The 23,763-nt window shown below is 32.2% G+C and overlaps 3 protein-coding genes, 1 non-coding gene and 1 pseudogene across 5 annotated transcripts; 2 read left to right on the top strand and 3 right to left on the bottom strand.

Moving 5' to 3' along the window:
* The first annotated feature begins 2,727 nt into the window (after positions 1 to 2,727).
* On the top strand, positions 2,728 to 4,088 carry LOC130945451 (protein NRT1/ PTR FAMILY 7.1-like; annotated as a pseudogene).
* A 2,348-nt stretch (positions 4,089 to 6,436) lies between these two features.
* TRNAK-CUU (transfer RNA lysine (anticodon CUU)) lies at positions 6,437 to 6,509 on the bottom strand. Its single transcript has one exon. It is a non-coding gene; the product is annotated as a tRNA-Lys (tRNA).
* A 3,555-nt stretch (positions 6,510 to 10,064) lies between these two features.
* On the top strand, positions 10,065 to 13,256 carry LOC130944342 (uncharacterized methyltransferase At1g78140, chloroplastic). 2 transcript variants are annotated; one of them, XM_057872631.1, is made up of 8 exons: positions 10,065 to 10,326; positions 10,457 to 10,566; positions 10,934 to 11,074; positions 11,193 to 11,274; positions 11,945 to 12,138; positions 12,240 to 12,351; positions 12,510 to 12,617; positions 12,864 to 13,256. In XM_057872631.1, exons 1-8 carry the CDS (start codon positions 10,138 to 10,140, stop codon positions 13,002 to 13,004), a joined length of 1,077 nt encoding a protein of 358 aa, XP_057728614.1. In that variant the 5' UTR covers positions 10,065 to 10,137; the 3' UTR covers positions 13,005 to 13,256. The 2 variants fall into 2 exon arrangements, with proteins under 2 accessions (XP_057728614.1, XP_057728613.1); XM_057872630.1 differs by having other exon boundaries at positions 12,225 to 12,351.
* A 31-nt stretch (positions 13,257 to 13,287) lies between these two features.
* Positions 13,288 to 15,440, bottom strand: LOC130944341 (uncharacterized). The gene is made up of 3 exons (XM_057872629.1): positions 14,991 to 15,440; positions 14,127 to 14,914; positions 13,288 to 13,991 (listed from the first exon to the last, which is right to left on the bottom strand). Exons 1-3 carry the CDS (start codon positions 15,276 to 15,278, stop codon positions 13,502 to 13,504), a joined length of 1,566 nt encoding a protein of 521 aa, XP_057728612.1. The 5' UTR covers positions 15,279 to 15,440; the 3' UTR covers positions 13,288 to 13,501.
* Positions 15,441 to 21,934: 6,494 nt separating this feature from the next.
* On the bottom strand, positions 21,935 to 22,966 carry LOC130945450 (flocculation protein FLO11-like). The gene has a single exon (XM_057874164.1). The coding sequence runs from the start codon at positions 22,964 to 22,966 to the stop codon at positions 21,935 to 21,937; it is 1,032 nt and encodes a 343-aa protein (XP_057730147.1).
* Positions 22,967 to 23,763: the final 797 nt, after the last annotated feature.

The raw sequence follows: 23,763 nt of genomic DNA, 5'->3' as shown, positions 1-23,763 counted from the left end.
CCATATCTAAACATTATCAGCAATCCAATAATGGTTCTTTTCAATTTCTATATCACAATAACCCACTCGAACCCAATAATCTCAAGTTCACAACAAACAACATCTAAAATTATTCACAATTTTTCAACAAACAACAAAATTCAGTTCAGTAAATAAAGAAAAATTAGTTCAATAAACAAAAATTATTAAACAAAGTTTACAGTTCAGTTCAGTAGGATCAGTTGAATCAGTTTACAGTTTCACACTTCACAGTTCAAAGAAAAATAAAATATCAGTAAATCACAAATCAGTATCACTATATTAGTATATCAGAGTTCATCAGTTCACACTTCAGTGACTTCAGTTCACAGAGCTTCACAAAATCAAACAACTATTCAATCATACTCATCAGGGAGACAGAGACATGCAACAGTTATTCAATCAAACAACAATATCTTAAAAAAAATCACCTGGAAGCTCGAAGACGCCATTAACAGAGCATGCAACAGGGAGACAAAGACACCGAGTGACCAAGCAGTGGTGGAGCACCTTCGAAGGAACGACGGCTGCTGCACGACGGAGGTGGTTGTTTGAAAGGAACGACGGCGGCGGCACGAGACGGTGGCTGGACGGAAGTAAGGGACGACCGGACGACGAGCTCAATGAGATTGGACAGAACCCCTGTTGTGTGAGAGTCTGAGAGAGGTGTTATCACTTCTGGAATCTGGAAGCTTGATGAGATTGGAAATTTAGGATCGAATTAGGGATTTAGGACTAAGCAAAGGTTGAAACGGCAAAAGTTTGGCTACCCAGCCAAAAAATCGATCGGATCACGGTTCGGTTCGATTGATCAGTTATCGGCTAGTTCACCGGTTCAATTTTGATTTTTGAAATCTCCGGTTTCGCTGTTTGTCCGAGTCGTCTTTTTGTGCGGTTCACAGTTCAACCGATTCGACCGACCAGTCCGAACCAGTTTTTAGAACCTTGATTATTACATGACTATCGTCAAAATTTAATGTAGCATATTAAAAAGCAGTATATTTAGCCAATCAAAACCCCTGTTGCTTAATCTACTAGATTGAGATGTTATATGGTCTTGCGTCCCTTGGTTGAATGCTGCTTTAGTTGGCAGCACAAAATGTCAAAAATCACTCTCATTGTTAGGGGTGTTTATGGTAGCGAGTATTCGATTATCTATTTGATTTTGAACCAAATCAATTAAATTAATTCTAAAATCAATAGGTAATCGAAAACAATTCGAACCAAAACCAATGACACTTTTTGATAATTGGTTCGGATAATAGTTCTGGAGATGCAAAATTCAAACCAACCTGTAAATCTGAATCTTTATTAATAATATATATATATATATATATATATATATATATAGAGTATGAATCCTAGTAGAGCACCCTCAGCTCCTCACGACCTCACCGTTACTCACCCAACCAAATCGGTGGTAGCTTCCTCTCCATCAGCGTCTTTATCAGCGTCCTCATCAGTGTCATCTTTGTCAGCATCGTCTTCTCCAGTAGTGGTAGCGTTGTCTTCTCCGTTAGAGTCATCTTCTCCGGCAGTGTTTTCATCTTCCGTCGTCCTCTCCAACAGCGTGCTTCGTCCAGCGTGCGTCAACAACGTCTATGGCGTCATCTACTCGTCAACGACACCGTTTTCTGCGTCTATGGTAATCGTCTTCTCTAGTTAGGTAAGGATCTAGTTTTTTTAGGTTAAGCGTTAATTTTTTGTTTATGTTATCTGTTAATTGTTTTACTCTCTATTCAATTTTTATTCTTGTTGTTAATTTTTTTTGTTCAATCTTTATTGTGTTTTAATTTTTTTGTTGAAATTCTGAATTATTAGTTCTTGTTGGTAATTTATTTGCTTAATTTTTGCTGTCTGTTTATAAATTCTTGTGAAATACTAAGATGTATAAAAATTCTCTATAGTTGATGGTTCTGTTATGTGTTTCGCAGCTTTAAAAATGGAAAAAACTAACCTTGTTAGGGACACTGTTGTTGAAAGCTCATCCTCTCTAAATGTAGCCACGGTTGATTTTACATGTTTACTATATTTAGAGATAAGTATTGTTTTGGTCCCTATGCTGAGGGTCAAAATCGAAACCATCTCCAACATAATTTTTTATTTAGAATCATCTTTAACGTTTTTTTTTCGTATTAAAATCGTCATTTTTAATAATTTTTTTTATTTTATTACTAAATTACACCTATCTTAATAAAAAACTTATAAAATTAAAAATAAAAAAGAAAAGGACCGAGGGGGAGGGGAGAAAAGGAAGGGGAAAGGGCGCGCGAGGGGGGGAAGGGAGGGGAAGGTGGGAAGGGGAAGGGGGGAGCCCCTAACAGAGGAAGACGTCGCCGCCATTCATGCATGCTTCTGCCGCCGTGGAGTGCGTCGCCTGAAAGGAAAGCCTGACGCAAGGAGGGCGGCGCGCGAAGGAGAGAGAGGGATCTGACGCTAAGCTGGGTTCCTACCACCGCCGATCTGCCTAGCCGCCGTCGCTCCGTCGCCCACGAGCTGCCGATGGTTCTACTTCGGCTTCTGCATCTGCTTCTTCTTCTGCTTTGGCTTCTGCATCTGCATTTTCTTTTGCTTCTGCATTTGCTTTTGCTTTGTTTCTGCTTTAATATCACAAGCGTCCTGTTATGCACTGGAATTTCTCGCCGATTTCTGGTTCCGTTGGCTGGGATATTGAGCAGTAACCCCAAGGGACTGACTGAGCTTCAGAGAATGGGAGTTGGCCTAACCATTGGAATACTATCAATGGTTGCAGCTGGTATCACAGAGATAGAAAGGTTCAAACATGTGATTCCTGGGGGAGAAAACCAGTTCTCTAAGCATATTCTGCCAGATCCCACAGTATGTTCTGGTTGGTGCCTCAAAGGTGTTCATGTACGTGGGTCAATTGGACTTTTTCAATGGGCAAGCCCTAGACTGGATTAAGAGCTTTGGGAGCTCACTCTGCATGGCTTCAATTTCTCTTGGAAACTATGTCAGCAGCATGCTGATCTTGATGGTTATGGGGATCACTGCAAAAAGGGAGAGGCCAGGCTGGATTCCCAACAACCTCAATGAAGGCCACATGGATAGGTGGTTCTTCCTCCTTGCGGTGCTCACTGCTTTTGACTTTCTCCTCGACCTAGGGATGACAATATCATCCGAACCTGCGGGTATCCATCCCGCCTCTAACCGCTCGGAGCGGGTGCGGGGCGGGTTTTTAGTGGGGTGGGTTATTGGGAGGGGCGGGGTGGGTTCTTGGGAGGGGCGGGACGGGTCGGTTTAGATAATACCCGTCCTGCTATATATATAATATATATAATTTTAATATATATATATATAATACATGTAAAATAATTAGTAATTGATTATTAATATTATATTATATTTAAATTTTTACTTTAATTTATGTTATGTATGTGATGATGGTTATATAAATTTTAAAATTTTATTTTATTGATTGGATTTTAATAATTATATGGGTGGGTACCCGCAGGGACGAGTTAGAATTCAACGTTTTACTACTCACGAGTAGAAATAGGGCGAATTCTAGGCGACTTGTTGTACAGCGGAATAGGGTCGGGTAGAGCAAAAACCCGCTCCTACCCATCCCGTTGCCACCCCTACCTTTACCTGTTCTATTCTCGCTGGTACAAAGGCATCAACCTTAAAGAAACCATTGAAATGCAAATCCAACAACAAGAGGATCTTCAAGTGGTTTCTAAAGTTTGACTTTATTCCAATAATTCACTTCTTTTCTGTTCTAGGCATTATGCTTTACCAATATACCCTTTCAACTTTGAAGGACATACTGCCTTTGTCCCTCTTGCTTTTATTTACTTAGTCATTAATTTTGTGTGTTAATTTTATTGTTTAATTTCATGTTGTTGATTCTAAATTTAATGTTAATGAATTGGGTATTCGTTGACTTTGATGTTGTTTTTGTTTCTGAATTTAATTGGTTCTGATTATTAGTATTTGATGGGAGTAAGGGAGATATTGGTGGTGGAGTAAGGATGGTGTTGGTGGTGGTAAAGGTGCAGGAAGTGATAAATGGTATTTTTGTCCGAAAAAAGTTAAAAGGACAATTTTAATACGAAAAAAAACGTTAAAAATGATTCTAAATAAAAAATTACGTTAGGGATGATTACAATTCTGATTCTTAACGTTAGGGACCAAAACAATACTTATCCCTTATATTTATAAGATTTTTAAGATAAAAATTTCGTTTTTTTTTTATAAATTTTTATTTTATTGGATATCCAATTATCATAACTAAACCACTTCGTTCTTAATCGGTTTAGTTTAATTTAAGTACAGACAAAAACAACGTAAATTCGACCCAATCCAAACTAATTATGGGAGACAAATTATCGTACTAACATTGTGCTTACTTGCTTAGCCTACGTACCTGGTTTATAAATCAAGCGATTATTAATTAGCAGGAAATGCAACTTTGAACGTGCCACTTTATGCGTCGTAATCATATACTGTACTTTCTTTTAAAGTAGGTAACTATGCTAGAACGTAGGAGAAACACATGATTCATCATTTGCATTTAGGTGACCAAAATTTTTGGGGAAATTAAGAACTGAGGACCAGAAAACAAGAATGCCCCAAAACCACAAACAAATATATGTATCAATGTCCCTACTACAATTACACCTCAGTGCGACCTAACTTGAAGCACACTCAGCTAACAAATCGAAGAGATTCCTTGAAGTAGGTTTTAACACCCTTGATTTCACTTCCACCGATCCACCAATGTTAGAATAGTACATTAAAATCAAATTTCCTATGTTTACCAGCTAACCTCATGATGATCATTAATATTAAACAATTAAATTTACTAATTCATAGGACAGTTTCGGATCATATATTATGATTATTATGAGTGGACGTGCCATGAATCCATTTTAAAAAAAAATTAATATGCAGTAAAAATTTTGATTAAAATATCGAAATCTCATGAATTCACTGTTTCCATTTATCAGTTTTAAAAAAATAGTTCAACTACTAAACTTTGGGAAGAGTTTGCAATATATTAAGAATATTGATATTTTAATAATTTTAGCTGTCTATGGCAATCATAAAATAAACACAAATAACTAAAACTAGTTGTGAAGCCCTAATATTTTCACAATACTTCAAAAATTTTCTTATGCATTGATCCAATATGAAAAGTCTGTATCATGTTAAAGCTTCGTCACATGTATACATGGCCTCAAAATTTAAAACAGAGCTCTCTTGTGAGTTGTGACAATGGCACGTCATTCAGAATAAAACGTTACACCGACCAACGGATAAACAAGTTCATCATTCTTGGATAAGGTGGTATTTTTAGTTATTTAAAAAAAAAGTGTTTTGTAATTTACTAATTTAGTTTGACGTGCTCAAATAAAGTTCTTGGAATAATGCTAATTTTGTATACAGTTTTATAACTGACATGTATATTGATTTATTATTGTCTATTGATATTCTCCATCAAGCAAACCAAATATTATTACACTTCTTAATATATTTATACACTCTTTATACCTAATAATCCACTGTTCCGTAAAAACTCAGGTACAGTCGACTTTACGTGAAGTTGATAGTTGAGAGTCGTTAGATGAAAATTTAGTAAAATAAATTAAATCATCTAACGGTTTTCAAATATCAACATCACGTAAAACCGACTGCACCTGAGTTTTTATCTCTACTACTCAATCCTTATACATTACTTGGAGGAGAGAATACAAGAAATTGAAAAATGAAGTCCATCAGAATTGAATATTTAATGAGTAATAAGGTTGGATTACCAAGGACTTGAATGAATAATAATATAATTTCAATATAGAGATGGGTGACCAAACAACCTATTAAGCATTAGAAATAATAAGGTGTTGTTGCTTGCTTGTGGTCCACCATGTTATGAATTTATATATACACTATACACCAGTGTTTAATTAATCATCCTTCAATTTTCTTCAAAACCATAATGCTTAATTATTATCGTATTGTCAATGTGTATTTGTGGTAGGTTCAATTTCAATAGGAGTAGTAGCAAACGTGAAGTTCATTTGCAATGAATTGTGTATTATTGTAATTTAAAAGCAATAAATAAGATTTGGTGAGGATTGGATTCATAGCTAAACATTAATTCAGTGTAGTAATCATTGAAGATTAGATTGAATCAGAATAAAAAGTGGATGGGGTTAAGTGTTAAGAAAATCAATTGATTGATGGGTTTTGGTATGAGATGGGTCAAGTCTAAGGGGTTTGATATAATAATTTGTGTGTCGGCAGGAAGATGAATGAAGATGACAAGGAGAACCTTTGAATAACCCAACTCACCAAGCGCAAATCAAACAATAAAGTGTAAGATCAAACAAAGCACCTGCTACAATGTCCACTACACCTAATAAAATAAAATATTAAAGGAGAAAGTTAAAATATAAAACGCCCACCGTGGGGCTCGAACCCACGACCACAAGGTTAAGAGCCTTGCGCTCTACCAACTGAGCTAGACGGGCAGATGATTTTTTGTTTAATTATTTAATATATGTACCAAATTGTGAAACAGAAAAATAATTTTATAGTCAAATTTCAATGTAATTTTTGTAAACTAATATAATTTTAAAGAGCTAAAATATATCGTAACTCATTTGATGAGAAAAGGGCACAGAGGCGACTTTGATGTGTTATAGACAAAAACCTTGAAGTTATTATTTATATTTGAGTTGGATACTCGTTAAATTCTAACATCAAATAAAATAGTATATCTTGTTTTATTCTCATTTTATTTTAAATAAAAAATAATAATAACTTATTCAATTTAACATTTATGACAATAAATAAAATCATCGTTATATACGTTATTTAATATGAAATAATATCCATAAATAGATCTAACATAGAATTGATTTGATTTGCAAATCAATTAATTTATATGAAATTAGAAAAAAATGAGAATTGACTTGAGTTAGAAATCTCATGAGTTTATTTTATTTGTCATTTCAATTTCTCTCAATATTCTTTTTTATAGAATTTGGTTGTAATTGAATTTGGTTAATTTAAATTTAAAAAATAAAGAGAATAATTTGTTCTTTAGACACTAATTTAAAGAGAGAGTTTAGAGACCAAGAGGGTGGTGGTGATCAGACAAAATTAAAGCACATGGTGGTTTGCAATGATAATGGATTGTTATGAAATTATTAGTGAATACGTAATAAAAATAAAATATTTTAAACTTAAATAATCAATTTAATTGTTACTCATTTCATACATAAAAAATTATTTTTAATTGAATCAATTATTATTTTATATTGTTTATTTTAAACATAATAATTAATACAAAATTCAACTAATAAATTCCAATTCTTTTTTCTAAACACATCGATATAGTTTTTATGGTATTTTATAAAAAAGGTTAGTGCCATCTTTCATGTAATATATAAAATGACCATATTTCATTTTATAAAATATAAATTTATCGAGTACTTATAGTGTCATCTAAATGTTTTTAATATAAAATATTTTTTATTCCTTATAAAAAAATAAATAAGGAAAAACCCTAACTATTTTACGGCATTTATCCTTTCAAACACAAACTATACGTACGGTACAACTAGTATTTTTATTTTTTATTTTTTGGGAAACTTGCAACTAGTATTGTTATTCAACTTGTTATTGTTTATAGTCACCAAAAAAAACTTGTTATTGTTTACTATAGGAAAAATTAACCCTAATAAGAATCACTAGCAAGAGTTAATTATTCAGAAAGATTAATTACATCGAAATTATTTAAAAACTTATATTTAAATAAAATTTAAAGAAAAAAATTAAATTATTATTTTAAATAAATAATAATATTTTTAAATTTTTAACTTTTTACAGTCATTCAATTTGGCAGGACAAAAATTAATTCATCGTAAATTTAAATTTTATTTAAGTGTTTGATACTAATTAATAAATTATTACATACACAATAATACTCTAAATTAATTTTTAACATTAAATGAATATTTTTAAAATCCTAAATCTCTAAATTTAATAACACTAAATTTTATATTATTCTTTTATTAATGCGGTAATATTTCAGGTATTACTTCTCTAACACTATCTAATACTATTATTTATGAGATTTATTCTAACCATTGTTATTATAATTTAGTCATGAATACTTAAAAATAGACCATTAACATAATTTAGTTGTGAGTATGGGCTAGACTATTTGGCGGGAGTTCATGGTTCAGCTTGTTTTAAATTTGGTTCGACTCGACTTGTTTTATTAAAAAGGTTATGTTTGAATTTTTTAAAAAGTCTATTAGCTAAAAAAATCTACAAAATTCGTTAAATCGATTCGTCAAAATATTTGTTTTTAAAAATAAATTATTCTTAGTTTTATTTATATTAACTCAAAACAAAACCAAAAAAATATCAATAATTAAGACTAGTTAATATTGTAGGTTTTTTGTTAAAAAAAATTATAGATTGTAATATGATTATGATATATGACTAATGATTAATATATAAATAAATTATTTTTTATAAATTATGAATTATAAATTTTAGAATATATTTATTGTTAATTAAATTTTTTGAAGTGTATTATTTTAAGTTTTAATTAATGAAATACGCTTTTTAAATAGGTTCGTAAATTTGTCGAATTTTAAACAGGTCAAGTTCTAATTTAAAAAAAAAAGTCTATAAAAAATAATAAACATAAATTTAAATCATATATTTATAATCTAAGTAAGACTTGTTAAAATTAAATTTCGGGTCAACTTAGCCCATTTTCACACTTAATTGTGAGAGAAAAAGAGAGATCGCCGTCTAGTTACAGAGTTGCAGAATTAAGCTTTTGGGTGACGGCCTAATCTAAAGAGTGTAGCAACAATTCTCCTTATACAAATTCATTTTCATGGATGCTTTGGTGGTATTATCATTAGTTGCATTAAGATTATGCTTATTGTTTGCATTGTTTTTATTAAATAATTCTGATATGTGATATCTTTTAATTTCCGTCGTGAAGAAAAATTGGGATAAAAAAAATGAATAAACTGAAGCTGAAAAAAAAATCACTTTTTTTGGTATTATTAAAAAGCATTTTTTTACATAAAGAAATTGGTCTCTTTTATATTAATTAGATGTTGTTATTGGTCCTTTCCTTTAATTTTATAAATTTGAAGAGTTCTGTCTAGTAGTAGTTGACTTTTTCAGTTTTTCTTAAGACACCCAAAAAAAAAAGTAGTTGATTCTTTTTTATTATTTCCAACTAATAAAAGGAATGTTATATGTAACTGAATTCTTTTTTTTTTTTAAATCTTCTAATTTTTTATATTAAAAATCATCGATAAAAGTTAAGAAAAATAAAAATCTTACATAAACAAATATAATACAAACATCATTTTTTTGTGTGTGAATATTTATCTCGACTTTTGATAATTTTTTTGAAAGATTTGAAGGTTCCTAACAAATTCGATTCTTGATAATTAATTTCATGGGACTGATTAGTTTCTCGGTGAATGATTTCTCTTCAAAACATATTTATACGATTTATTAATCACTAATATATTCTCTATTTAATTTTTATAGGTAAAAATAATTTAAAAAGCATTAATATTTTTTAATTTTACACCGTAAATTTAACTAATATATTTGAAAATAATTACAAAAATATAAAAAAATTAAACGACATTGACAATTTTTTTTAAAAAGACAATGAGATTCTTAACAAATTTTTTTTATCAATCTTAGTTAATTCTTAATGAACAAATCAACAATTTAAAACTTATTTTGGTAATAAAAAATATTAATAAAAGGCTAATTAATCTCGTAAAAAAAGTATTTTTTTATGAAAAAGTTTAGGGGCGAACAGATTTGTTAAAATCTGGCCAGTATTTAGTCAGACACCATTAAATACACTATTAATGACTAATTAATAGTTACAATTCACAAAATCTACTGGCCCTAACACTTTTTTTTTTATTTTCGAAATAATTATTAGAACTTTGTAATTTTTCTTTTCATAAAATAATATATAATATCAAGCAAGATAGAGGAGTAAAAGAGTTTTAAAAGGAAACGAGAGTTTTCTGGTAGTGATAATCCATCACACGGGAGACAGTCACGGTCCACTTGCTCAACTCAACGGCAACAATGCCCCCAGCGATGGCAGTTATCGGTAACACCTCATTATTCTCTAACCTCACGCTCTCTTCTTCGCTCAACCGCTCCACGCGCCTCTTCTTCATCTCTGTTGCTTCCTCTCCCACCAACTTTCGCCTTCGACCTGCCTCTGCTTCTTCTCCTTCTTCCACTGCTACTCTCGTCGACACCAACCCAACCGTAGCGCTTCTTCTTCTTCTTCTTTCACTAATTCAACAAACAATTTCATTTGTTATACTTTTTTTTTGTTTGTTTGTGTATATATGGTTTATTATTCAATAACACGTGGAGCGTAATTTTGTGAGTTCAGGATTCCATCGTTGCAGAGAAGGAGAAGGAAGTGAAGCACAGCAGCAACTTATTGGCTTGTCCGGTTTGTTACGACTCCTTGAATTGGACTAGTCATCCTTCCTTATCAGTGTGAGTTCATCTCATTAATACAAATCCATCTTTGAAGTATGATTTTGATTACCAATGTTGAACTAATTTGCTTCTGTATTTTGCTTTTTAATTGATTTTCTTCTTTTCTTCTTATAATCGGATAGTAAGTATCGTAACCATAGTAAGTTCTAGGCTCGAGAAATGTTTGCTGTATTATTATTATTACTACTATTTTTCTGAAAGAGTATGCCAACTTATTCATCGTGGACCATTGAATGAAATGTGAGTGATGATTGAAATTCAATCAAATGGAAGATGACGAAAGAGTTGGTTCGATTCTGCAAAATGAGTACACTGTAAGCTTAACATAACCTCTGCTGTTTCTTGATTGGGTAATTTGATGCAGAGATGCTATAGCTGGGTCTAGTTTACAATGTGGAACGTGTAAGAAAACATATGTTGGAAACCAAACGCATCTAGACCTCACGGTAACAACCGGAGCCAAAAGCTATGGTGAACCTATGCCATTAACCACAGAGTTTTTCAGGTATCCAACTTTTATCTCTTCTTTCTTGATATATTATGATCTTTTCTAAGCTAACATATGCACATCAATAAAGTAAAATACAGTGGTATAATTTGACAATGATTGTGTTCTGAACCAGGTTGCCATTGATATCAGCTCTCTATGAGAGAGGCTGGCGCCAAAGTTTTGTATGGGGTGGTTATCCAGGTCCTGAGAAAGAGGTGAATCAAATCTTTTTGTTCTTCGACTTGACTGTATTCCAAATTTATATTGGTTTCTTATTTATCATTATTTGTTCTTCGGTTTCTTGCATAAGATTGTGTGCAATTGCAACAATAATGATTCTTCATATATGATATTATATTGGTAACTTTTAGAGTTTTGAGGAGCATCCATCAAACAAACTGTCTGATAAGTGTTTAATAACGGCTCAAATTCAAAGTCAATTTGTATGCTAAGCAACTAGTAAGACAAAAATTGAGGTAATTTGTCATAAGCTAGAAATACGTGCTTAGCAAAATCAGTTTAAAATAAGTTTTGCTGCTTTCACAAGCTCATCCAACTATGCAAGAAATTACTGCCACTGCCAGCACCAAATTAGAACCTCTAAACCTAAACTTAGCTCATGCTGATGTCCTGAAAGCTTGATCATTAAGTTTGTCATATTTACCTTGTGGACGTTGATGAGAAGAATAATTCATATTTACCTTGTCATTCACATTTCTACCATTTATATAATTGCTTTGTGTTGTAGATCATCAAGTTCTTTAGATTTATTTTGAGATCTGCCTTCTTCACCATGCATGTCATATGTACTTCCAAAGCAATGCTGATGCATGGCTACTGTAATTTACCTCATATAATCATGCATGTTATTGAATTTTATTGCAGTTTGAACTGATGAAGGAGTTCTTAAAGCCAGTATTGGGTGGAAATATCATCGATGCTAGTTGTGCAAGTGGATTATTTTCAAGATTATTTGCAAAGAGTGGATTGTTTCCTTTGGTTGTTGCTCTAGACTACTCAGAAAACATGTTGAAACAGTGTTATGAATTCATTCAGCAGGAAGAGAACTTTCCAAAAGAGTATACATTTTATATTTCTTTTATTCAACTTTTGAGTTCAAAGTTATACTTATTATAAATTTTGGTTTATGTGACAAACTCAGTAGTGCATTTGTTGTTAGGAACATCACCTTGGTTAGAGCAGACATATCAAGACTCCCTTTTGTTTCAAGTTCTGTTGATGCAGTGCATGCGGGCGCAGCTCTCCACTGTTGGCCTTCACCTTTAGCAGCTGTAGGCAAATGGTTATTCATTAATATTTGGATTTTAAAGAAGTGTTTAATTTGGTTAGAATATCTACAATTTCTTGGAGCAAATCATTTAAACTATGGAGTGTTACCTTAACTTTATTTGCATTGTTTCCTATAATTTCCATGATTCATTTTATGCAGGTAGCTGAAATAAGTCGTGTTTTACGACCTGGAGGTGTCTTTGTTGCAACCACCATAATAATTGATGGGCCTTTCATTGTTGTCCCATTTAGAAGTACTTTCAGTCAGGTATAGAATTAGAATCTTTTTGGCTTGGGACACTCGTATCTGCATTTATTGGTAACCTCGGTGATAGTAACCTCTAACCAGACTCACTGTTATATTCTCAATTGCATTAATCTTGTGCGCTTTATTTCATTCATTCATGATTAATCCCTCTGATGATACATAGGAAATTTCTCATATTTTTCCGTAGGACATAAGAAAATGTTTCTGGCAAGTTTAAATAATTGATCAATTCGTTTTTCATTGTAGAGTTTTAAGCAAGTATCCGGAAGTAACTTATTTCTCTCTGAACGTGAACTTGAAGAACTCTGCAGTGCCTGCGGGCTGGTTGGATTTAAATGCATCAGAAATGGATTCTTTGTGATGATTTCTGCTACCAAACCAAGTTAAGGTTTGAGTTTTCTGGTGCTGATTCCTGTGCTACCTTATACACATCTTACTGAAGGATTTACACAGTTCATTTGATAAATAAGTAGCAGATCATGATAATATTTGCTCCATTTAGCAAAATTAATATATATCACATACTTATGTGCCATAGGTGTCATGAGTGAATGCACCACCGCATAAACAAGTCATGGTGGACTATAGATGTAAATATGATTACCCATCATAATTAACTTTCATTTTGCATTTGATTTATATGTCACAGTCATCATAGTTTTGTCAAAAAAGTTAAGTGGAAGGACGAGAATATATTTTGCTATTCAATGGATGTTACAAGTATCTATACTTTGAACAAATCGTGTATAATAATAAGGGAATTTCCTTCCCTAAAAGGGAAGAGAAAACTATGGAAGGCCTATACTAAAATATACAATCTCTTTTATGGAAATTCTATGCCACCCAAAAGACCTGATATACAATCTCTCTTGAACCTAGCAACCTCAGCTGGCTGCAGAGTTGCGAAAACTATTTGTCCAATCGGCGAATGTCAACCTCCGTTGGAGCAATGTGTTATCTTCACCATCATGATCAAAATCACCATTCAACCCTTCTTTCTCAAACTCTCTATCCAAGGGCAAACTAGGTGATTCAATTTCCTGCAACTCCGATTCTATTAGAGCCTCCATCCTAGCACGTTCCCTGTCTCTTGGGTAAGCATGATAGAGAAACGAGTATATGAAACAGCATACCGCCATTGGAATTCCAATTGCTGTATATAAAGCCTTTGCCAGTGATGCAGCATTCTCTCTATCTGTTAAAATTTCTTGAGATACCGTAGCACCTTTAGGAATAGGCTTATACCCATAAACATGTTGAGCCAAAATCCCCACCGCAGGAGGAGCAAAGGATGATAGTATAGACTCAAAAGATCGATCCAACGCATATACACTAGTTCGAGATCTCTCCGGAACTATCTCTGCAAAAATTGGACTGATGTCCATCCAGTTTGTGATAAATCAGACCTATGGATAAGCAATAAGCCTAACAAGTTGTCTAAGAGTCTAAGTTCAAAATCTATGCAGAAGATTATCACAAACAATAGTTCCTAATAAGTGGGAAAATTACTTGTTTGCAGCTGGAGCATTCCAAGATATGCAGAACCCCACAATGACCAGAACCAAACCATGAGGTATAATAGTAGATGGATTTTGTGGCAACCCCAGCAAAAGTATTGCTGCAAGGGGGATTGCGGATGCAGAGCTTATTTGTGCCAGAATTATCCTTCCAGAGTTTGGAAGCCGTTTCGAAAGGATGTCCCCCATCTTGCCTCCAAACAAACCCCCAATGGACGAAGAAACCACAAACAAACCCATGAGAGATGCAGTTTTCTGGTGGGAAAATCCACTAAGCTCAAGCCACATTGGTGAAAATGACAAAGCTGACCAGGGAAATGAACCGGTGACACCCTGCGCAACAATGATCTGAAAAGACAAAATCTTGGAAACCGACTTGGCTTCCTGAAATAAATTTTTCACTTCCGACCAGAATGTTCTACCGGCAGCGTCTTTCCGGCGCATTTTCGCAGAAACTTCAAGTTCAGGTTCAAGTTCACGGCTACCATTATCCGAGAAGTGTGGATCCTTGGCGAAAAGGAAAACTAGCACACCAACCAGAACACTAATGAATCCAACTAGATGGAAGGAAATTCTCCAACCAGGGATGCCCATGATGGTTAAGGGAGCAATCAACATGGAGAAGAGGCCACCAAGAATGGCACCAATGTTGCCGGTGAGTTGAAGCCATCCAAAAGCCATGCCACGATTGGTGTCATGAGTGGAGTCAGCAACAAGAGACTGAATTGCAGGGGTAACGAGTGCAAGGCCAATCCCATTAAGCCCTCGTGACACAGCCACCTATTATTGATTATTAATTCAATATCTAAATGCGACAAAACGAAGCACGCGCCTTGGAAAGAGAGGTGGGGAGTACCTGGAAGAAGGTGGAGGAGAAGCCCACGAGGAAGGTGGCGGCGGCCCAGAGGAAAGCGCCGATGGCGATGACGTGGGCGCGGTTGTGGCGGAGGGAGAGGTAGGCGGCGAGAGGGTAGCAGGAGGACTGGACGATGGATCGGAAGAGAGTGAGGGATCCGAGGCCGGTGGGGTCTGTGTGGAGGGCCTCACCGACTTCCTTGTAGACGCCGGGGAGGAGGGACTCGTCGGCCCTCTCCATGATCCCCGCCAGGTTCACAAGCAGCAGAGTCACCGTCTCTCCTTTCATCGTATCATCGAATCACCACCGTTCACTTCAATACGTGTTGCTGTGTTTCTTTGACACCATTACACCAACACGACTTTTCTTCTTTGAATTTTCCATTCTTTCTTTCTCGTCAACACCCCTCACCTCACCGCACCGCTACTCTCTATTTTTGTCTTTTTTGTTTCTTTACAGTCCTCATCCAGACTAAGTTCGGGCCTGAATCCAATAAGTATGGAGAGGAGAAAGGCCCCATATCCAAAAACACAATAGAAAGACTCTTTTTTCTTCTTATTAGTTTATTACGGTACAAATTGTGGTATCTTTGCTATCCTATATTCTAAGGACAGAGATTAAATATACTATAAAAAAAAGTTTTAATTAATTTATTATTTTTATGCATTAAAAATATAAAAAATTTTATTTATATAATAAATAATATTAAAATTTTTTTTATGATATGTTTAATCTATGCTTTTATGGTATTTAATTTTTTTATCATGTACCCAGAAAAATAAAACCTGCTATATTAAATTAATAATAGGGGCCAATTGAAGTTGACATTAGGTTTCAGGATTTTGTTAGTGACTCCTCATGGTTAGGAGAATGAATTTTTCCAAAATCATTAAATCGTCAATGAAAGAATAACTGCGCCTTGAGAGATTTTATAATAGACAATTCGATTTTTAGTTTATCTAATTAAATTATCAATCATAGTATTTGCATATTTAAAAATTACCCACTGATCAGTTAATGTGTATAAAAATATATATTCGACGTCTCATAAAGTTTTGTTATGATACTATTATAAAAAATTTAATTATTCTACTAATTGATTATTCATTTGATAAAATGTATAAATTTATATAAATATGCACAAACATATACTCATTGATAGATGATAGATCAGTGACTAATTTTGAATGTACATTGAACATTCTTGTTAAACTATCCTCCCTCTTTTCTTGTATAAAAAAGTTTAATTTTTTTAAAATTGAATTGCTCTTAATTCTTTGTCAATTAGGACATTAAAATAAATTAAAAACACTGAAAGTAGAAACCCTTGCTATTATTATGAGTAGTTACCAGAGAGCAATGATACCGCGATGGTGAGATGATGTTAAGACTAGAAAAAGAGAGACCGAGTTGGAATTTGAAATGAAGAGATAGAATGAGCATGTCCAAAATGAGTATAAAGGACAAAAAGAGATGTCAAAAGCAATTGATTCCTAATTATGCCTGTCTTATATATATGCTTATTCTTGATACCACCAGTAGTAGTTGAGGGATATATGATTTAATGGCCTTGTCACTCACTCACTCACTCAGTGTTGTTGCATAACATTATTATTATCATTATTGAGTACATATGACACTGAAAACTGAGAAATCAGACACTAATAGTTCACAGAAGAAATTAAAGTTGGAAAGGGAGAAGAAGGCGGGGGTGAATAATGAATAATAAATCATGATTGCTATAGAGCAGATTATTGTCCGGCATGGGCCAGTACCATTCCCAAAGGGGAACACTCACATGTCACTTATCTCTCTTTCCTCTTCTCTCCTTTCATGTAATCATCTCCTTTCAATCATCATCATAAGCATCATTCTTTGTTATCGTTTTTCTTATATTCCTTTCGACTTGTTTTACCCATAATAATTCCCTACCTGCTATGCTAGCCTAATTCTTTTTTTTTTTTTATATTGGAATGTTATTGATAATTTTAGTTAATATTATAATGTTTTAGTATAATACAGTGATATAAAAAATATATGATAAAAAAATTAAAAAAAGTAATTAATTAGAAATCGTGAATTATGATTTTAAATAGGACAAAAAAAATTAAAAATCTTGAGTCACGATTTCAATTTTTTAATTTAAAAAATTTATAATTTATAAAATAATAAATTGCGATTTTTTTTTGTTATATAAATTGATACTTACAAATTGTGTTGTACATCATACTTGTAGAATATACTAATTTAGATTCATATTAATATATTACACAACTTCAACTATAGTATAAAAAACAATTAGCGGCTATAGGACTAGTATAGCCTCAATGGGATATAGTTCTTGATATTTTTAATATTTTTTTTTCAAAAACTATTATGTAGTTATTTTATTTTGTATATCAAGTTATTAATACACATTCTCTAACAATATAATTAGATAAAATGAAAATTAATAAATTTTCCGTCGTATCTAATAATAATAAAAAAAAGTATAAGTAAGTAACTTTTAATCAGCTAACTTTAAATAACTATAATTAATAATTAATAATTTTATATTTTTTTAAAATAAAATTTAAATAATTACTAATTAATCAATAATTACTATTTATTAGTTTGTTGTTGCCTAGATTCCTGTTGATTATTTAGCGGAATTGATAATGAAAAAATATATGTCATAGTTTAATACATGAAATAATCTCTGTATACATACTTTGTTACATTGCTTAAGAATTTGCCCTATCCCCTTGCATTGTAATTGAACTACCTATATGTATTTGGCAGCTATAATATGATGTGCGTCATTCCGCTATAAGCATCAATAATAATAACCTTTGCTATTGAGATTTTGGCACGTTATCAACTTAGCTTAAAAACTTAAAGGAGAAATAATGATGATGAAGATGATATATCGGTAATTATTTCGCTAGATTGCTTAAAACAAGCTAAGGAAATAAGGTCCGTTGGTATGAACGAAGTATGAACAAAAGACACAACTAGTCTCTGTCAAGATACTTGTCATTTGGATAAGATATGCGCTTATGCTAATTAACTTGTTTTGAGAGCAACCATCAAGAAAAGAGAAAAAACAAAAATCTTACTAGCTTTTTTTTTTTTGAAGAAAAAATGTGATTGGACGTTTAAATAACGGTAGAAACTCAGATGGAGTCGACTTCATGTGAAGTTAATAATTGAGAGCCGTTAGATGATTTGATTAATTTGACTAAATTTTTATTTAACAGCTCTCAGCTATCAACTTCACGTGAAGTCGACTACACCTGAGTTTTCACTTTAAATAACATAACAAATGCTTGATTGCCATATCATCCAGCATTATATATGACACTATCGTAATACCGACCGAATTTCAAGCAAAATTGGTCGTTAAATCCTTAAAGACTGATTTAGTTTTATGTTAAAACGTTGGCCACTAAATTATATTTATCAATTGATTTTTAAGTAAGAGGCGACTAAATTAATGACCAACTAGATCCGTCATTAAGAAGTTTAGTAACTGATTTAGCTATTAATTTTTTTGGGTCATATAAATTTTTTATCAATCACAAATTCGATTGCTATTGACGATCAATTTGATTTGGTAAAATGAGTCGTTATTCTAAAAGTACTTTTAGTTTAACCTATTTCTCTTGCTTCTTTTCTAAGATATATATAGAGTTATTCAAAAAACTTTAAAAGATGACAACTAAAGCCTAATTTGATAGAACTCTTTAAAAATTTATTTATATTTTTTAAAAGTATAAGAGTTTTATTTTATATTTAGTAAATAAAAAATATTAATTGAAAGTCACTTTTAATTTATTTTAGCATATAGCTAGTTATTTTGTGTCTGAAGAATATTTATTAAAATTATTATTAATAAAAAATTTTAAATTTTTTATTTCAATAAATACATAGTAAATATATTAAAAACTTAATTTTATATTTTTTTCATAAAAAAATTTTAATTAATAAATTTAACTAATACTCTTAGAACACATATTAGCTACATCTTTAAATTTATCAAAGATACGTGCTATAACTTTTGAAAAATTATCTTTCAAAAGTCAACTTAATAAATTATTTGTAAAAAATAAAAATGTTAACAAACAAAGTCTAAATGTAATAAATCTGTACATACCTTTTTTGGGAAGGGGGGGGGGGGTTTACATAATACAACACGTAATAATTAAAGTAATATATATAATTAAATTTCATAAATACATTTGAAAATGATTTTCTTTTTCTAAAACCACCAAATCAAATATTTGAACTTCAAACCTAATCTAGCACTACTAATTAAAGTTGACTTCTTTAATTACAATCTCAATCCTTTCTATAAAACTAAGTCCTTTGCAATTGAATACTAATATTTTTTTACGGATCTATGTTAAGATATGAGGTCTATGCAAAAAGAGGCGTAAAAAAATTATATATGAACCATAATGAGTTGGTTAAAGAAAGAATATAATCCATGAACATGTTGCTACCTAGCTTGCTCCACGATCGAGAAAATACTATAATTCTTTGTTGAAAAAACTGAAACATATGACAAAATGAAATCAAAGAACAGCTAGCTAGTAACGCAGAAACGTACAATATAATTAATCATGCATATCTCTCATACATTTATTTTATACATATGAAAATGAGTATGATATGATATTCGAACATCCAAATTAACATGGGTCATATCACTGAAAGCCAGAAACTAATTCCTAGATGGTAGTAGTTGGGTGAATATAAGACATCAAGCATACTAGCTAGGCTAATACTAATAGTGTTTTAACAGTGTTTTATTTTAACATACAATAAATTATGTGCTTCCGATCTTATATTCCTGGATTTACATATTCTTTTGTTTTTGCTGTATTTTATTTTTTATTTTTGGTATTCTATTTAGTATCTTCCTTGTTTTAATATATGGGAGTCACTCAGGAAAAAAGTCTAAAATATTTTTTTTAAAGATATTTTTTAATAATTAAATTTTAATATATATAATCAATTAAACTGTATTATTTTTGTCAAAATTAGGTCAAACAAAAAAATTTGACAGAAAAAATAGTGAATCAAATTTTGAATCGATCTAAATTAATATTATTTTTTTTTATAAAAAATAACTACAATACCCTTATTATAAAAAAATGACTAAAATATGTAAATTTTAAAAACTCTAAATCCTAACCTTATGATAGCAGAAAAGTAAAGAGCTAGAATTTAGGATTCTCAAAATTAATATATATAATAGGAGTATTATTTTAGTCATTTTTTAGAATAAGGATATTGTAGTAATTTTTTATAAAAAATAATATTAATTTAGAGCAGTTCAAGATTTGATTCATCACGGTCAAATTGATTTGTCTTGCCTAATTTTAATAAAAATAACACAATTTAATCGATTATATATATTAAATTTTAATTATTAAAAAATATTTAAAAAAAATATTTTAGACATCTTTATTTTAGTGGTTCCTTAACATATTGTCTTCCTTCGCTGAAGGTCGTAGCTAGTATTAGCAATAGATATTTGGAGGGGAAAACTTACTTTCAAATATCAAGATTCCACTTTCCACATAATACAAAAATAAAATAAAAAATACATAAATATTTATATCTCTATAACTCTTTTACTTCTTCTCACGTGATAGATTTTTTTTTTACTTGAAACGAAACTTATAAGCTTTCTTTCAAATTTTTGTGTTTGCCCTACATCGAATACTTTTTTAGAAGCAATAGAGATCAAATTTTAAATTTTTTAATCATAAAGACTCTTATTATATATTAATAGGAAAAAGCACAAAAATAGTTATATATATGACGGTAAGATTAAGACTTTAAGAGTAACTAGCGTATCTCAGTTCACATATGTACAATATTATGGATGGTAACCATACGTAGTGGAAATAGAACGAAAGAGATAGGGGGAGAAAAAGAAATTAAAGTTGGTTCCGCCAAAGTCAAAATTCTTAGGTACATAATTTGGACCAAAGTGAAAGAGAGCGTTAGCCAGCGCCATCGTTGCAACCTTTTGAATTGGATGTATATTGAATCCATGAGAAGCCCAATTTGCACTTCTCAAATACCAATTTTATCATGCTAATTCCCTACATATCTATATGTTTACCTTTATGTCTAAGATAATGATGTTAGTTCCATCTAGTCAAATATTATTTGATGTATCACAACTATTCTCACCGACTTCTTTGGTTACACATAACTATCTCTTTATTGTTGTAAGAAAAAGTTTAGGTAGCACCGGCACATCTTATATCATAGAGTTAATTAGGGCATATTAAAGGATCATTGAATTAAGAAAATACTAATTGCATACCAATCACTCGTTAAAAATAACCTTCACATTTTAATTAATTTGTTGCATGTAAGCACGATGCAAATAAGTTGTAAAAACTGGTCCCTAAAGTGTTATTTCACCCAAATGATAATGAACATCATAAAGCTATCATGAATTCATCATCCTCATATAATTGTTACTTTTATAAAATTCTAATTATATGTGCGTACAATCATGATGTGTTGGAAGGAACAAAATAAAATTTATAATGAGGAATAAATTTAAAGAAGTTATATTATTCCTTATATAATCTACCAATGTACATAATAAAGATATGATTCATAATTTCATTGTAGACTAACTAGCTTCATACTGCAATTAATATCAAATAATAATAATGATAAAAGAAAAAAAAGAAAAGGCAAGAAAGATGGTGAGCACCAACAGAAGCAGCACTATGATGAACATGATGATAGTCATATAATTCTACAATGTAATGATTCACAAGTTCTCTGTACTATTATTATTTACCCACCCCTCATCATCACATGGTTGATGATGATTAACCCTAATTGACACTTCCTTCATCATCAACAGTACCTAAACTTACCTTACCTTAATTAACTTTCTTCTTCTGATCTTCTTCTTCAGATTGCAGCTAATAAGCTACCTTATTTCCATGTAAAGACCTAATTATTCTACCATCATGGCTTGGGAGACCCTCATCAGAAGCTACATGTTCTTGATCCGGTGGTAGCATCAGTTGCGCATTATTGTTATTATTGTTCGGAGGCTGATGAAGATCCTCATGAAGGGATGCCGCCATGGATAGACTTGGTTGAGACTTAGGAGCAAACGCTGCAGGAACATTGTTGAAAGGAGTGGTAGTAGTGGTGGTAGGGTTGTTGTTTTGCATGGTTAGATTCATGTGGTGATAGGGTAAAGCAAGATCAGGGGGTAGATGGAAGTTAAGGGGGTTGTTGGAGGCGGTGGTAGTGGAAGCCATAGCATCAAGCATGCTGCTAGTGTGATTGTGATGATGGAATAATAGCGGGTTTGGGTTTGGGCTTGGGCTTGGGCTTTGGCTTTGTGCGAAGGTGCGTGTTAGAGGGTGGAAGTCCATGTGAGGGATGACTCCTGATGATGAGCGGAGGGAAGCGGAGGTTGCAAGAAGGTCGAGGCGGCGAGAGAAGGCGGAGGAGAAGGGCGGAGAAGGGATGCCGGTGAATTCCTGAACCATGGATCTGAAGTTGGTTGTGTCGGTGGTGAGAACGGTGGTTGGCGCTCGCCTTGAAGCTCTGCTTCTCTTCTTAGTGTTAGCGTTCCGATGATGAGCAACACCGATAGTAGTTGTTGTTGGTGGTGGTGGCGGTGGTGGTGCAGGTTGAAGAAATAAGGAGGAAGATGAAGAAGAAGGTAGGGTTGGGGGTGGTTGAATGGATAATAATCTTTGTGAGGAGGAGGAAGAAGAAGAAGAATGATTAGTATCCAAATTTATGAATGAATATTGTGGAGGGAAGGTAGTGGAAGAAGAAGGAAGAAGATTAATAGCAGAAGAGGAAGAAGCAGAAAAGAAGTTTGCATCTGGGGGATTTTGATTTGGATTGAGGAAGAGTGAATGCGAACGTGAATCATCGTCATATTCGTCATCGCCACTAGAGGAGATACTTCCACTATTCCCAGAATCCATAAATTAGGGTTTCAGGGAAGAAGACGAAGAAGAAAGAGGAAAAACAAAGGAGAGAAAAAAGAGAGTTGGCTTTTTTAGAAGATGGGAAAAGAAAGAAAGAGAGAGTGGAGTGTGGGCCCCGCCCGCATTGGAGTAGAGATAAAAGACCTGCCGGTGGCTGGGGCTGGCAGCGGGTCAAACTCAAACTGAATGTCACAGCGACATTCAGAATTCAGAAATAATATTTACTAATTAGTTTTTAACATTAAAAAATTATTACAAAAATAGGCTGCCCGAGAGCAGAGATGGAGGGCAACGTACTTTTCCATACACACCCCCAAAAGCTCATTCCTCATCTATCTATCTATCACTAAATAAAGCTAAACATTATTGAATTAATTCAACAAAGTGACACACAAATAACAATTAGCTTTCTCAATAAGCTAGGTTATTACAGGTGACTTCACCCAATACATAAGGCTTCGTTTATTTGTTTATAGAGACAAGATATTGAGACAGAGACACAAAGATATAAAATTGTGTTTAGTAAAAAAGGCATAGATAAAAATAATGTATTTAGAGACACTTAATTAGTATATTTTATATTTATCTTAACAGGAAGGACACAAACATACTAACAAAGAACACAAATTATTTTTTATTTTTTTCATTATTCTTGTTAATTTTTTATAATTATATTTTTTATTATTATATTTTTCATCTCAAATTTTTTGAATGAAAAAAAATAAAAAATTAAATTTTTATAATTTGTTTTAATTTATCACCAAACAAAATACAAGAACACAAAATTTTATATT

The sequence above is a fragment of the Arachis stenosperma genome, chromosome 8 (assembly GCF_014773155.1).
Source record: "Arachis stenosperma cultivar V10309 chromosome 8, arast.V10309.gnm1.PFL2, whole genome shotgun sequence".
Lineage (NCBI taxonomy): Eukaryota > Viridiplantae > Streptophyta > Magnoliopsida > Fabales > Fabaceae > Arachis > Arachis stenosperma.
This window is presented reverse-complemented; position numbering and strand designations above follow the sequence as displayed.